At 44.0% G+C, this 14,635-nt stretch overlaps 2 protein-coding genes across 3 annotated transcripts; one reads left to right on the forward strand and one right to left on the reverse strand.

Annotated features, from left to right (window-relative positions):
• The first annotated feature begins 377 nt into the window (after nt 1-377).
• On the forward strand, nt 378-4,405 carry LOC123091177 (COBRA-like protein 2). Its single transcript, XM_044512608.1, has 6 exons — nt 378-920; nt 2,111-2,190; nt 2,524-2,983; nt 3,125-3,284; nt 3,364-3,641; nt 3,885-4,405. The coding sequence occupies exons 1-6, from the start codon at nt 854-856 to the stop codon at nt 4,205-4,207; spliced, it is 1,368 nt and encodes a 455-aa protein (XP_044368543.1). The 5' UTR covers nt 378-853; the 3' UTR covers nt 4,208-4,405.
• Nucleotides 4,406-8,741: 4,336 nt separating this feature from the next.
• Nucleotides 8,742-14,307, reverse strand: LOC123091178 (ER membrane protein complex subunit 10). Of its 2 annotated transcripts, XM_044512610.1 has the most exons (9): nt 13,876-14,307; nt 12,013-12,075; nt 11,826-11,921; nt 11,491-11,538; nt 10,070-10,141; nt 9,730-9,788; nt 9,456-9,546; nt 9,179-9,345; nt 8,742-9,081 (listed from the first exon to the last, which is right to left on the reverse strand). In XM_044512610.1, exons 1-8 carry the CDS (start codon nt 14,218-14,220, stop codon nt 9,208-9,210), a joined length of 912 nt encoding a protein of 303 aa, XP_044368545.1. In that variant the 5' UTR covers nt 14,221-14,307; the 3' UTR covers nt 8,742-9,081; nt 9,179-9,207. The 2 variants fall into 2 exon arrangements, with proteins under 2 accessions (XP_044368545.1, XP_044368544.1); XM_044512609.1 differs by having other exon boundaries at nt 8,742-9,345.
• Between the last annotated feature and the right edge of the window lie 328 nt (nt 14,308-14,635).

The following is a 14,635-nucleotide window of genomic DNA, read 5'->3' on the forward strand; positions in this document are numbered from 1 at the left end:
CGCCACCATCGACGCCGGATGCCTGGGCCAGCCAGATCCGCCAAGCATCGCATCGAGCCGCCCCCACGGCCCATGTTCCACGGGACGTCCGGTAACCGAGCCGGCGTGCGTACGGAGCCCGACACCACGCGTCCGTGTCGAGCTACACGGGGGAATAAGATTTATTAAGATTTAGGATTAAGAAGGATTAACGACATGCTTTCCGTATCTCGGTCCATGGTCAGCCCAGCCAGCGCCACTGCATGCGTCCCGCCCGCCCCGGTATGCCCCTTTTCTTTCTTTTTCCCCGTCACGTGCCCCCAGAGTCCCAGACCCAGAGCCAAAGCAAACAAAGCTGTGCTCCCTCCCCCCACACACCACCGTTTCCCACGCCAATCGCTCAAACTTTCGTCCGTCCCTTTGGTCCCCGCGGCTGGCTGGCCCAACCAACCGAAAGAAACGGCCGCTCTGACCTCTGACCCTCCCTCTCTCTCTCGCCGCGCAGCGGGGGGAAAAGGCCGACGAGGGAAAGGGAGCTCGCTCGTCAGCTGGTTTGTGCGCTGCTGCAGCGAGCCAGCCAGCCGCGCCGGGCCCCGCGCGCTCCTCGTCTGTGACTGAGACACGCTCGCCCTCCCATGCGTCGCGCTCGGGCTGCCTCTTTCTCCCCGCACCCAACAAAAATGGAATGGCGCACCGGGGCGGGGCTATTAATCACGCCCGCCGAGGAAAAGGCCGGCGAAAATAAATGAGCACTGCTACTACCAGGATTGGCAGCGGCAGCTGGCACTGGCATTGCATCGCCTAGCTAGCGCACTAGGGAGCTGTTCCTCGCCTAGCCTGTCCATCGGCCGTGGCGGCGACGTCGCTCCTGCGCATGCGCCTCTGCGCCGCCGCCGCCGCGCTGGCGCTGCTCCTGCTCGTCGGAGCGGCGCCTCTGACAGGTGCCCGGCTCCCTTGCTCCTTTCCGAACAACTCTACATTGCCTTGTTCACTCTTCTCACAATTTGTTTCGTGCTACTACTGTTTCATCGAGGGTTTCTTCTTCCCAAACGCCTTTTCCCCCTTTTTCTCTCCTTTCTGTAAATCCGTCCTCGATCTTGATAAGTTCGCAGATTTTGTGGGCATCTGTACCGATGCGAGACAAAAATCTCTGTATATTTCCGATTCATAAGAGGAAATAAAAATCATGTGGGGAACCAGAATCTCGAGCTGTTACCACTTACCATTCACCGCCGCAGTTGGATTTCTTCCCATTTTTCAGTCATATCATACGAAGAGGATCGATGTGGCCCTAGTAGAATCTTGCGTAGTGGTCGGTCAAGAAAATACTCGGGGAAAGGGGGGGGGGGGGGGGGGGGGGCCTACTGTTCGATTGTCATATAATCAAAGGTTCCGGATCATTCGTATCCTGCTTTATTAGGCATGCAGAGAGTATAAATTAATGTTTGCCTGTAACTATGGTAGGTAGCCTTTACTCACTACTCGATACCGAATTACCGATTGCTAAAAGAATTTGTTCATGTTTTAAGCTGCATGCACCTGCTTCAGCCCAGAGTTCTACACTTCGATACCTGGTTAGCACAATTATATAAATATAAGAGGCAAAACCATTAAGGGAACAAGAATCTCGAGCTATTATCACCACCGCAGTTACGTGGTTGTCGAAAAAAAATTCAGTCTTAAATAATTAAGAGCCACTTCTTCCCATTTTTCTGTCATATCAAATGTGGAGTGTGCATTTCGGATAGTTACATGGTTGTCCAAATTTAATTATGTAAAGGAGAAATACTCCCTCTGTAAAGAAATATAAGTGTAGTGTTCTAAACGCTCTTATATTTCTTTACGAAGGGAGTAGTTTTTATATCATGCAAAGATCAATGTGGAGTGTGCATATAGGATAGTTACAGAGTTCTTCCTCAATTTTCATTCAGCTAAGATTGGCTGTGTGTAATTTGTTCTAATAGCAAGTAAATCTTGATCCGTATTGTGCTACTTCTCATACAGAGGAGCTTTTTCGCTATTTTTATTTAAACTGGAACTTGATGTGAACAAGGCTGTGTGTTGAAATGCATGTAACCAACTCATGTATGTTAACTTGAGGTTCTGCGTATACTTGCCTATCTCTATGCAGAAGCTTACGACCCTCTTGATCCAACTGGGAACATCACAATCAAATGGGATATCACTCAGTGGACTGCAGATGGCTATATTGTAAGTTACCACAACTTGTAATACAGTAATTCAGAGTTCTGATTGAAGTTCATGCACAAGTCAGGACGCAAGTACTCCCTTTTGTAAAACTCTTCAGTTCCAATGTGTGCAATTTCTTTTTTCCTAGTTGCATTTTGACACAATGCAGAACAGATTCGCTGCACATCACTTCGCTTCAACCTTTGTCTTATTAAGACCTGTTACACTTTTATTGAGAAGGGAATTTTATTGACTCTAAACGCAGCATTAAGAACCCTTACATAATTGTGAAACATACAACCTCCACCATGTATTATTCTGCTGTTGATGCTCTGTACAATCTGCATTTCACAGGCTGTTGTTTCCATAAACAATTACCAGAAGTACCGTCATATCCAAGCACCTGGGTGGCATCTTAGGTGGGCTTGGACAAAGAAGGAGATCATCTGGGGAATGATGGGTGCACAGACCATAGAGCAAGGGGATTGCTCTGAATTTAAAGGCAATATACCACACTGCTGCAGGAGAGACCCAACAGTAGTTGACTTGCTTCCTGGTGCGACTAACGGCATGCAGGTGGGAAATTGTTGCAAAGGAGGAGTTCTTAGCTCATGGGTGCAAGATCCAGTCAATGCAGTGGCATCGTTTCAGATCACTGTTGGCCGATCCGGAACGAGCAATAGGACAGTGAAACCGCCGAAAAACTTCACCCTCAAGGCCCCAGGTCCAGGGTATACCTGTGGAGCAACCCATAAAGTAAAACCTCCCACTAAGTTCATTTCGCCCGATGGAAGGAGAACAACTCAAGCGCAAGGTATGTCGTTTCCGAATTCCTCTTTTCTGTTTAGTTGCTATTACGACAGAATCAAATTTCTTGGGCTTACCACAGTCCACAGGTCAACAGTGATCTAGCATATGTTGCTCGCTGACTAACGAAAATGTTCTCTTCTTTCAGTGACTTGGGATGTGATATGCACATATTCACAGTTTGTTGCTCAAAGAGGTCCTGCTTGTTGTGTTGCCCTATCATCGTTTTACAATGAAACGATAGTTGACTGCCCAAAATGTTCGTGTGGCTGCCAAAATAACATAACCAACCCTGGGAGCTGCGTTGAGTAAGTATTATCTCTTCAGGAGGCAGAAACTTTTTGCACTCTGTGAAACTATTTCTAAATGTGTTTGCTACTTCGATAGGGCTAATTCGCCTTACTTGGCTTCAGTGGTGAATGGACCTGGCAAGGGCAGCTCGACCCCCCTAGTACGATGCTCGCCCCATATGTGCCCAATCAAGGTGCACTGGCATGTTAAGGCCAACTATAGGGAGTATTGGAGGGTGAAGATCACCATTTCAAACTGGAACTACCGGATGAACTACTCGCAGTGGAACTTGGTTGTTCAACACCCAAATTTCGACAATGTCACGACAATTTTCAGCTTCAACTACAAAGCATTGAACCCCTACGGAGTAATAAGTGAGTACTACTAGTTTATCCATCCACTTGGCAACTACTCCCTCCGTTCCTAAATGTAAGTCTTTGTAGAGATTCTACTATGAACTATATACGGATGTATATAGATGCATTTTAAGTGTGGATTCATTCATTTTGCTCCGTATGTAGTCCATCCAGTGGAATCTCTACAAAGACTTACATTTAGGAATGGAGGGAGTAAAATGTATAGCATGTACTAAGCTGTTCACCGGCACTTCGATGCAGATGATACCGCGATGCTGTGGGGTCTCAAGTACTACAATGACCTGCTCATGGTGTCTGGGCCAGACGGCAATGTGCAATCCGAGCTTCTGTTCAGGAAGGACCCATCAACCTTCACTTTCGAGAAGGGCTGGGGTTTTCCAAGACGCATATACTTCAATGGCCAGAGCTGCGTCATGCCTCAACCAGATTTGTACCCATGGCTGCCAAGCTCCTCCCCAAGACTGACGAAGACGGCGTTTCTGGCCCTGGCCATCGCCGCTTGCGCGACGGTGGCGTTCTTGTACAATCATCTAGTGTTAGATAAATACTGCAGGAAGTCATGACCCATTGGCCATTGAGCGCTGACGTCTTGAGTTTGTTGCGAGTTTAGGTAGAGAGAGATGTTGCATCAAAAGCTGACCGGGGGGTGTGTTGTCCTGACCCATTGGGCATTGAGCACTGGCAACTTGTGCTTCTTGCAAGTTTAAATCCATTCAGATTTCGGGCTCTTGCAAGTTTAACTTTGTTCAGATTTAAGTTTCTTATTCTCAGATTTAAGTTTGAATCTAGCAAACTACCGTCCCTGGCCTCCTCTCCCCTTCGGTTGCCCGGCGGGGTTCCCTATGAGACGCAGGCGAAGCAGCCTTCGAAGAGGCGATGCGGCTTGTCCTCAACTGGGCTTGCCGGAGAAGGGAAGCTGTGGGCGGGCTGTTGCTCGGCCGACCAAGTGTGGGTGTGGCGCCTGGCTCCCTAATCCGGCCTTATAGCTGGCCGAACGGACCTTTTTTCCGGGCCGGCCCATGAACACGCGTACTCAGCATTAAAGGGCTGGAAGCTCCTATACCGCGCCTTCAGCGCCCCGCAAGAGAAGTGGCGCCCGCAGCAGCCGCTGGATGGGCCGGCCCACGATCACGCAACAAGCAACGCGAAAAAATGACCGGCAAAAATACCAGCGCGAGAGCTTTAAAGAATAGGAATGTAGACACGTTATTTATTGCGCATTACACTGTAGCGTTTATATTTTCCAATTATTTGAAAATATCTTCACATATTACAAATGGAGTTCATGAGCATGCAAAAAAAAGTTCGCATATTCAAAAAGTAGTTCACCAACTCGAAAAAGTTCATGTATTCAAAAACAGTTCATGGATTCAAAAGAAGTTCATCGATTTTGAAAAAAGTTCATCGAATTTGAAAAAAAGTTTATCAATTTGAAAAAAGTTCATCGAATTTGGAAAAAGTTCACCTAAATTGAAAAAAGTTCATCGATTTTGAAAACAAGTTCATGTAAATTGAAAAAAGTTCAGCGATTTTGAAAATAAGTTCATCGATTTTGAGAAAAAATTCATCGATTTTGAAAACAAGTTCATGTAAATTGAAAAAAGTTCATCAATTTTGAAAATAAGTTCATCGATTTTGAGAAAAAGTTCATCGATTTTGCAAAAAAAGTTCATCAATTTTAAGAAAAAGATCAGAAAATTGTAAAAAGTTCATAAATTTGAAAAATAAGTTCCCCTATTCTAAAAATGGTTCATCAATTTGAAAAAAAATTCACGAGTTTCAAAAAATTCAGGTCATGGATTTAGAGAAAGAAGTTCATCTATTTGAAGAAAAAAATTACGAATTTCAAAAAAAGAAAGTAAAAAAAGATAGAGAAAAAAGGAAAAGGAAAAAGAAGAACAAATAAAGGGACCTAAACATGTATGCTACCACATCTGGTGAAGTGGTCGAGTTGGTTATACCTAGATACCTCGATGCCTGAAAACCCGCGATGCAGGTTCGAATCCTAGTTTGCGTGGCTTTTTTACAGTTTTATATAGAGTTTAAAAAACAGGAATAGTGGAAGTTGGGCCGAGCCCAGGTTGCGCCGCTGCAGGCGCCGGTTTGCGGAAACAGCTATAACCCGCGCCTGCAGCGCCAAATAGGAAATCCCTAAGGGCATGTACAATGGTTCTATCTTAAGGGTGCTACGTAGGATACATGATGAGGTGGACGAGAGAGAAATCATAAGAGAAGGCTTGTCTTCTCTTATTTAAGAGAAGACAAGAGATGATCTCTTAGCACAATTTGTCTCACCATATTTTTAGGAACAACTAATTATTGAAGATAAGGCTAAGAGATGACCCATTGTAGACATATTTTTTTTGTCATCTCTAATTTACATGCAAAACTTAAGATAAGACTATCTTATCAACCATTGTACATGCCCTAAAGGGCTTGGCCCGGTACATGACTAAGCAGACCGTGTGTGGCCCATGGCACGACGGCCCAGATGTGAGGCCCGTGGGCTGGCACAATATAGCCCGTTTATTATTTTCAGACTTTTTTTATCAAGTTATTGGCCCAAAAACAGTCCAAAAGGCCGAAAAGCACACAGGCCGACCGGCCAGGTGTCGTGCCAGGCCGGCCTCCGCTAAGGTGGGCATGGCACAGCCCACTTATCAACAGGCCGCCAACTATGGTGCTAATCCACCAACTATGGTTGCGGAGCTGATTGATAGCACATCGGCAACATGGAACGAACAACTAATCAGATCCACCTTCTTACCTTTTGATGCTGATACTATCATGTCTTTACCACTTTGCACCCGGGTGATTGAGGACTTCTAGGCATGGTCTGCAGAGAGGAATGGACAATTCAGTGTCAGATCAGCTTATAGAATGGTAATGAACACAAGGGAGCATCGGGTGAATTGGTTGGAAGAAATTTCAGGGGCTTCTTCGTTGGAAGCTAGCAGTAAGGCGTGGACTGATCTTTGGCATATCAAAGTACCATCGAAGCTTCGGGTTTTTCTTTGGCGTCTGGCACGGCAGTTGATCCCCTCGATGGATCTCCTTCATCACCGAAATATGTCGACAACAAAGGCGTGTACCTTATGTGGGAGGGACGATTCTTGGAGACATGCACTACTAGATTGTACCATGTCAAGATGCATATGGGTTTTGTCTGAGGAGGGTCTTGTGGAGCAGATGAGCATTAATAATGAGCCAAATGCTAGGAACTGGCTTTTTGCACTGCATGATAAGCTTTCACAGCAGGATTTTGTGCTAATGGTGGTCTCCTTATGGGCGGTTTGGAGAGCCAGACGGAAAGCGATCTATGAAGATGTCTTCCAGAGTCCACAAGCTACTAACAGCTTCATTCGATCTTACATAGCAGACTTGAAAGCCCTCGAAAGACCAGCAAGGGACGATCCAGGGAGACCTGTTCATCGCCCGCGTCAATGGATCAAGCCTCCGGCGTTGTCTTTCAAGATAAACGTTGACGCTGCCGTGTCGCAGAATAGAGGACGAGGAGTTGCGGCCGCTTTATGCCGGGATCACAATGGAGTTTTTCAGGGAGCATCGGTCATTGTTATCAAGGGAGTACATGACCCTCCCACTCTTGAAGCTTTATCGATCCGTGAAGCTCTGGCCCTTGCTGAAGACCTAAACTTGCAGAGACTACATGTGGCATCGGACTGCCAGGTTGTAGTGGACGACATCAAGAATAGAAGCCCGAGAAGTTATGGAGCAATTCTACATGAAATCATAGAGCTTAGTTCTACTTTTGAAGCTTGTAGTTTTGTGCATGAATATAGGAGCTCGAATTTCGAGGCTCACATGCTAGCGAGGCATGTTTTAAAGTTGAGGGTTGGCCGCCATGTTTGATTAGGTAACCCCGGTAATCTGTCATTTGTGGATGTAAACATTGATCACAATTAATAAAAAAGCCTCGTGGACTGTCTAAAAAAAAACTTATCAACAGGCCGCCGCGAGCCGTGCCCGACCCGGGCTAGACTGTTGCCCACCTTTGAGTGGCCTCCCTCAAAAATTAAAATATCTATGAGTGGCCTCTAGAGGGAGAGTACCGTGTGGAAACCAACTTCTGATAGAAACTAGTACGTTATAGTTCTGAGGTTTCAAAAAAAAACTTTAAAAAACATAATATGTTTTCTTAACACAGTACAATCGTAGATGCTTACAAACACACATATGCATTCAGAAAATATAGTATGTTAAGAGTGTGATGTTGTATTAGCATGTGAAATTTCAAGTTCAAACATAAATTCTTTACAAGGTAAAAACAAAATCAACATTGAATAGTGGCAGAAAACATCACTATTCATTGCTGATTTTATTGACCATTGTTTTGATCGTTTCATTTTTTTCCTCGCTTAGGCATAGCTTGGGTCTTGTATGACTTTGATTTTTGCGGTCGTATTTTTTTCTTTTGTGTGTGTTAGTGTTGGCCGTGTGCATTTTAGTTATGCAGAGGCCGGATGTGTGCTCATTGTGTTTGTATCCCCGTGATGCTTTATTTTCAATAAATCCATCCTTTGTTGAAATAATCCGCTTCATTTTCAATAAAATTCACCCTTAATAAAAAAAACCTCATCCTTTCATCACATCCGCTGCGTGTTGCTGGACCTAGATCGGAAAGTGAAACGTCTTGTGCAAAGCAGTTACGTTGTAATTATTGGGTTGTGAATCTCACACGCCCGCGCTCACCCAGCTCGCCATCTCGCTTGACCATTTGCCTATCTCCATACCTTTCAATTTTTCTCACCCAAAGGTGTGAATTACTTGCAAAAGCATAATGAATGTCCACAGCATTTTACTCCACATTTACACTTGCAAAATTTAAAGTCAAAACATGGCTACACATGTTCTATACAGGAGAACATTTTAGTACAGCCTAAATACACTATTTTTTTTTTGAAACGGACAAACATTCACAGTTTGATCTATTTGTACACAACAAATGAGGATAATTTTGCTCAGTTTTGCAAGTGCATCAACTATAGCATGGTAAACATCAATGATTTTTTTTTTGTCCATATGGAGATAAGCATTTACATACAGGCACCAAGAGTAGCATTCGCAAGAAACTTGGGAAACATCAAAGCATCAAACCATCGGCAATGCAAGCAGCACGAAAACGTTGATACAGGAAGGTTATGAGCAAAACATACAGTGTTTGATATTGGTAATTAAGCTAGTTCTGAATATTAAGGCATGCAGTTTGAACCGGGTTAAAGGCTGATGGTGATTTCTATCAACAGGCAAAATACGCATGTAGATGCGACCAGAACACGCAACCTTTCTGAGGTGATTCTACAACAAAGGTGAGTTTCTGAATGCGAGAAAAAAAAACAAGTGAGTCTTGTTGCCGCTAGTAGTGCCCCTGTTCTGGGGAAGGTCAAGCAGATCCATCCCCTATCCATTCTTTGTGAATCTGAAACTTAAACGATGTTGGGTATAACTTACAGGTGAAGGAACGGTTGTGACAAACGACGTCTGTGATGCTGAAATAGCTTTGCCAGATAAAGTACCTATGGCATGCAAAGAATATATGAAGTCATCATCTTCTCCTTGGAGCAGCAATTGGCACCCTTTGTGCTGGAGCTTGACCCTGCCCTCCAGCTTGCTCCTCCGGTATGTTTGCTGCTGCTGTGACGGCGTTCATGACAATGAGACCAAGAGGAATGATGTACATCCACTGCAAAGCAGGAAGCAGCGGTCAGATTCAAGGAAAAGGATACGAAAGTCATGCAGACACCAACGAAAAAAATCGAACAATATACACGTGGTATTTATAGCTGTACTCACATATTTAGCCCAGAAAGATTTCTCAGGTGGTTTCATCACTTCACCGAGTCCACTTTCAGTTTCTATTAATTGCTCTACAAATGATGGAGTTCTGCAAGTGCACAACTTAGTTAGAACAAGGAACCAGGTGTCATTCGAGAGAGGATAGGTTTGACACTGTTCTTTAGCAACAGGTTTGTTACTGGAAAAAGGTCACTAAGATAAATGTGAACTGCCACCTCTCTGGTGCTCTGCATATTATTTTTGGCTTAACCTCGATAAGGCAGAGATTTACCTTGGTGCTTGGTCAGCAGTCTTCAGAATAGTGTATGAATTGAATGTCCATTTTGATGGCTGGAACAAGAATTTCAGTATTGTAAATAGAAGCATTATCTTTCATCAGCAGACAGACACGGTATACTTAACGGGTGAAACATCAACATGCATCCTTCTGTCATGTTATTTTACCATAATTGCAGGAGTTTAATTTAGGAAGTATAACCCTCGAAGTTTATATGTTTATAGTATGTGCGTGCATTTTGCTGGTACGGTACAGTTAAAAGGTTATAGGTTATTACTATCAATTATTCACCACATGCAACTCCATAAACAAGGTTTCAAGCAAGACAACTTACTACTTTCATTGGCCGGGGATATTGGCATCCACCAACGGAACCATAATTAACAGCCAAAATATTTACACCGTCCTGCAAATGACACAGCAAAGCCTAATGTGAGCCAAATACCAAAGAGACATTCATCTATAGAAAGTGAACATTCCTTCAAACATTTCATCCTGTGAAAGACAGTATTATTGTACTACAGTACCGATTTATCACCTAGAAAATATACCATTAAAGGTTTCATGCTACATGCTAGGTACAAGTGACTCTTTCTAGCAAATAAGCAACGGCCGACAAAGCCATCTGTCATTCTAAATATGAAACATGGGAACTTCCAATTTGGACGTGGAGTTCTGCTAAGGAAGAACATATATGTAACATAATAAAACCAGGACGAAAGTTGCGTGCTTCAGAGCTAAAAAATACTCAGGTTAACCAACTCTATTGAATATGCATTCCTAGTGCCACATGATTAAACTGTACAATGTTACAGGCTGATTTGTGGTGGTGCAAAGGTGGGGGTTGTACAGGAAAATGTGCCTTTGTACGGGATCGGAAAGGGTAGGTAGCTTGATAACTCATGCTCACCCTCCATGCACAAGTGGCAAAGAGGTTCTGACATGCAGCTTCATTAGATAAGGAAATTCTTAGATTGATGCTGAAAATTACATTAGGGCTCCTTCTAAAAACAGGTAGTTATAACTAGAAGGGCTCCTAAAAACAGGTAGTTATAACTAGAAGTTAACATATAAGGGGCTGCTTCTAAAGATAGGCAGTCATATACTCATATCCAAAAGGGAACAGAAACTGCTAGCTGATTTTAATAACTAAAATGTACTCCCTCTGTACAGTAATGTAAGACGTTTTTGCAGAACGTCTTACATTATCAGGGAAGGAACCTTAACCGCCAGGAACACCAATAGATATTTCTAAATACGTATACTGAAGGCATACTTAACCATCTCTAACACAATCTCTAATTTAAGACGTTTTTGCAGTTCAAATTGAACTGCAAAAAAGTCTTATGTTAGTGTACAGAGGTAGTATCAGGAAAGGATAAATAGCATCCTTAAGCTCAAGGAACACCAATAGATATTTCTAAATACGTATACTGAAGGAATACCTAACCATCTCTAACACAATCTCCTAACGAAAATTGAATATAGTCTACCCCAATGCCTTCTGAACTAAACCATCACTGGTGTGCTATCCTAGCTGCCATTTTCCGTGGATCAGCAGCAAAGATAGATGGGGCTATAGGAAAGGTCCACGACAATCAAACAGCATCCCACCCTATCTTGTTAGTTATACAGAAAATGTAATTATGAACCCACGAAAATGTTGACAGTATTTTAAGATGTATCAATTATACACAATGAAGTAAGCTCTACAGGAGAAGATACAAGTAGCAGTTAAGAAATCGAGAGAATTACCATGTGGATGACAATATGTTCATCCAAGCTGTCACGTGGAATGCATCTCTGAACATAGAAAAAATACACAGTTCAGCGACTGAAAACACAACTCTAGAATCACAATAATTCCTAACATAAACCATTTCATATCTGCAATTTATGCGTCTTTCATAAGCTTGAAAGTGGCCATTGCTTCATGGTAATTTTAAATCAGTATAGTTGTTGATTCTGTTGTAATAAATCTCATTCACAATAATATTGGAGTATATCTGGTGAATCTATCTTATGATCCAGCAAGCCATAATGATAGGTTGGAGAGAAACAAAATGAAGTTAGCCAACTAATCAACTTACCGCTTTGATTGAGGAATAAATATAATCGTTTCTTGTAGGATCCAACACATTAGACGGTAGCCTTATTGTGTAAAAACTATCTTCTTCCAGTAATTTCTGCAATGATAAAATTAAAATACAGAAGCACCAGATAAGTTGGTATATAGAAAAATAATGAAATCAGGAAATAATGGAGAAAAGAAAGAACCTTAAATGCATTCTTTTCATCCTCAGTCAACTCATTCCTCGTAAATCGGAGCTTAGTAAGAGTCTGGTTCAGAAAATGAGTGGAGTCAATTAAGATAAAATTCTCCTCGCTTGAGTATAAATAGTTAAAGAAAGAACATATAGGAAACTAACATATGGTTAACTTTACTACTTGAGGGCAGCATTGACATTGGTGATTATTCAATGAGACAACTAGTTAAATACTACTCCCTCCGTTCCTAAATATAAGTCTTTGTAGAAATTTCACTATGGACCACATACGGATGTATGTAGATGCATTTTAGAGTGTAGATTCACTCATGTTGCTTCGTATGTAGTCCATGATGGAATCTCTGCAAAGACTTATATTTAGGAAAGGAGGGAGTAGAATACAAGCAAACGAAGCCAAGATAATTCTGAAGCAAAAGTAAATTCCTTCTTATGACTTCTAATCTAGACACCCTGCGGGAGCATGCAGAAGTCGGCAAGGTACAGCAGCATGTTGTGCTCGGCAAGACGCGTGGCCTGGGAGGTGACGAGTGGCAAGAGCGTGGTGGGTACACAGCGCGAGGCGATATGGACGACAAGGGGGGCAATAGGGAGAGGGAGGCGAGGAGGACGCAGAAGCGCGGGAGAGAGCATGTCAGAGGAGAGAGGGGTGGCAGTGGCGAGCACGGGGTCCACCTCACCCTTTTCCTCCTCGACCGAGCACCGCCACAAGGCCATGGTGTAATCACGCCAGGTGCCTAGCTGCAGCACTGCGACTGATATGTGGGTCCACTTCTGCTCAGGTGTTTTGCTGAAAAAATAACTAGTGTACAAATGAGGGGTGTCTTTTCAGGTGCCATTTAACACTCTCTGCTGGAAAAACAGATGGAAATGTCACACTAGGAACAAAATTCACACCTGGTGTCAAAAGAATACCAAACAGGGAAGCACATTTTTAAAAGGGCCAGATAAGGAATTATCTCCATATAATACCCTTGCCAAGCTAGCATATCTAGGCAAGAGAATACTAGCTATCAGTCATGGGTTATCTAGGCAAATCCCTTCTTTGGATATTTTGCCAAGAGAAACCAATGACCAATAGATCATGTGCTAACTGACACTTTGCTCTATTCTGAAAAGAATAGACTGATGTTTGCTCTCGAGGGAACGCCAATTCTGATCTCATCCCTTGTGACCAAACTGTATCTCTTTGCCTAGCAAAGCCAGATTTTATTGTGCTAACAATCAAACACCCAATGCTTCGTCACGCAAGGCTACAAGTACTTTGGATCAAAATGCGCACCCTTTGTTGCTTGCGGTTCTGTCACCTCACCTCGTAGTTATTCTCTATATGGCAATATGTGAGTAAGCAATGTAGAAAGATTCCATATTCTTGCAAAGGATGTGACAACTGATTTCTGTGACCAGACAGAGTGTGTCATGCCACTGTTGGGCACCAAAAATGAAATGGTAAAGCTCATAATCATTTATCAACCTTATCAGCACTACCAACGGGGTAGCAACTACTTTGCTAAACCAACCAAACAACAAAACTGAACCGTCCTGATGTATACACACACACGTCAAACAAATAGCAGATGATCTGGAAGAACAAACTAACCAGATCCGATCTATAGTTCACCTTCCCTAACAATTCGAACCACACAATTCACTGTCTCCAAACCAAACGGCTACAAACTACTGATGGGGGGACGAACTCAACCAAATCTACCCCCTAGCAGGGTCCAATCACTGGCTGCCCATGGATCACGGGATCAGGAAGTAGAAAAAACAGATCAGCAAGCAACGAGAGCTACGAAGACGAGATCGAGCAACCAAATCGGGAACAAAGCTACCGATAGGATGCGAAGCAAACCTGGGAGCCGTGGGCCGAGGACTTGAGGCGGGCGGAGAAGGACCCGGCGGGGGCGAACCCTAGACCGGCTCCGAGGTCGTGCTCGAGGGTGAACTGGACGGTGTTGGACTCGGAGGCGCCGACCGCCTGCGTTGCGTCCGCGGATCGGCGGCGGGAGGACACTACCGGCGGCGTCGAGGGCGGCCGGGGCGAGGGGGTGGAGGAGGCCCGGGTGCCCTCGAACTCGTCATCGTCGTGGAGGAGCAGCTCGTCCGACTGGAAGGCGGCGGCGAGGGAGAGGAAGTGGGAGAGGAGTAGGAGGAGGAGGGGCAGGAGCATGAGGAGGGAGCGACGCCGCGCGGCCATGGCTTTGGGTGAAGAGGCTTGGACTCTGGAGGAGATCGGTGCCAGCGCCGGCCGAGGTGATGTATGCGGAGAGACGGTGATTCTCTCCTTTTTTTTTTCTGCCGATGAAGATGGTTTTCTTTTTTTAACAGCTTTATTTTAGAACATTTTGAGCAGGGCTAGCAAAAAACTCGTAGCCGCGAGCTTCGTGAACGTTTGATAATTCGGGCTCGTAGTAGCTTTTTTTTCCGCAGGATAGAATTGTATTACTCAATGATCAAGTTCTTACAATCATCACGGACAATCATCAACACCTCTTCTCGACCCGAGCCGACCCAAGTAATAGTCCGGCCCTCAACTTTAGCGAAACTAGCAAGTCTATCACTAGCTTTATTTTGGCTGCGAGGAACATGAGTAATACAAAAATTTCTAAGAC

Source organism: Triticum aestivum, chromosome 4B, assembly GCF_018294505.1.
Source record: "Triticum aestivum cultivar Chinese Spring chromosome 4B, IWGSC CS RefSeq v2.1, whole genome shotgun sequence".
Classification (NCBI taxonomy): domain Eukaryota; kingdom Viridiplantae; phylum Streptophyta; class Magnoliopsida; order Poales; family Poaceae; genus Triticum; species Triticum aestivum.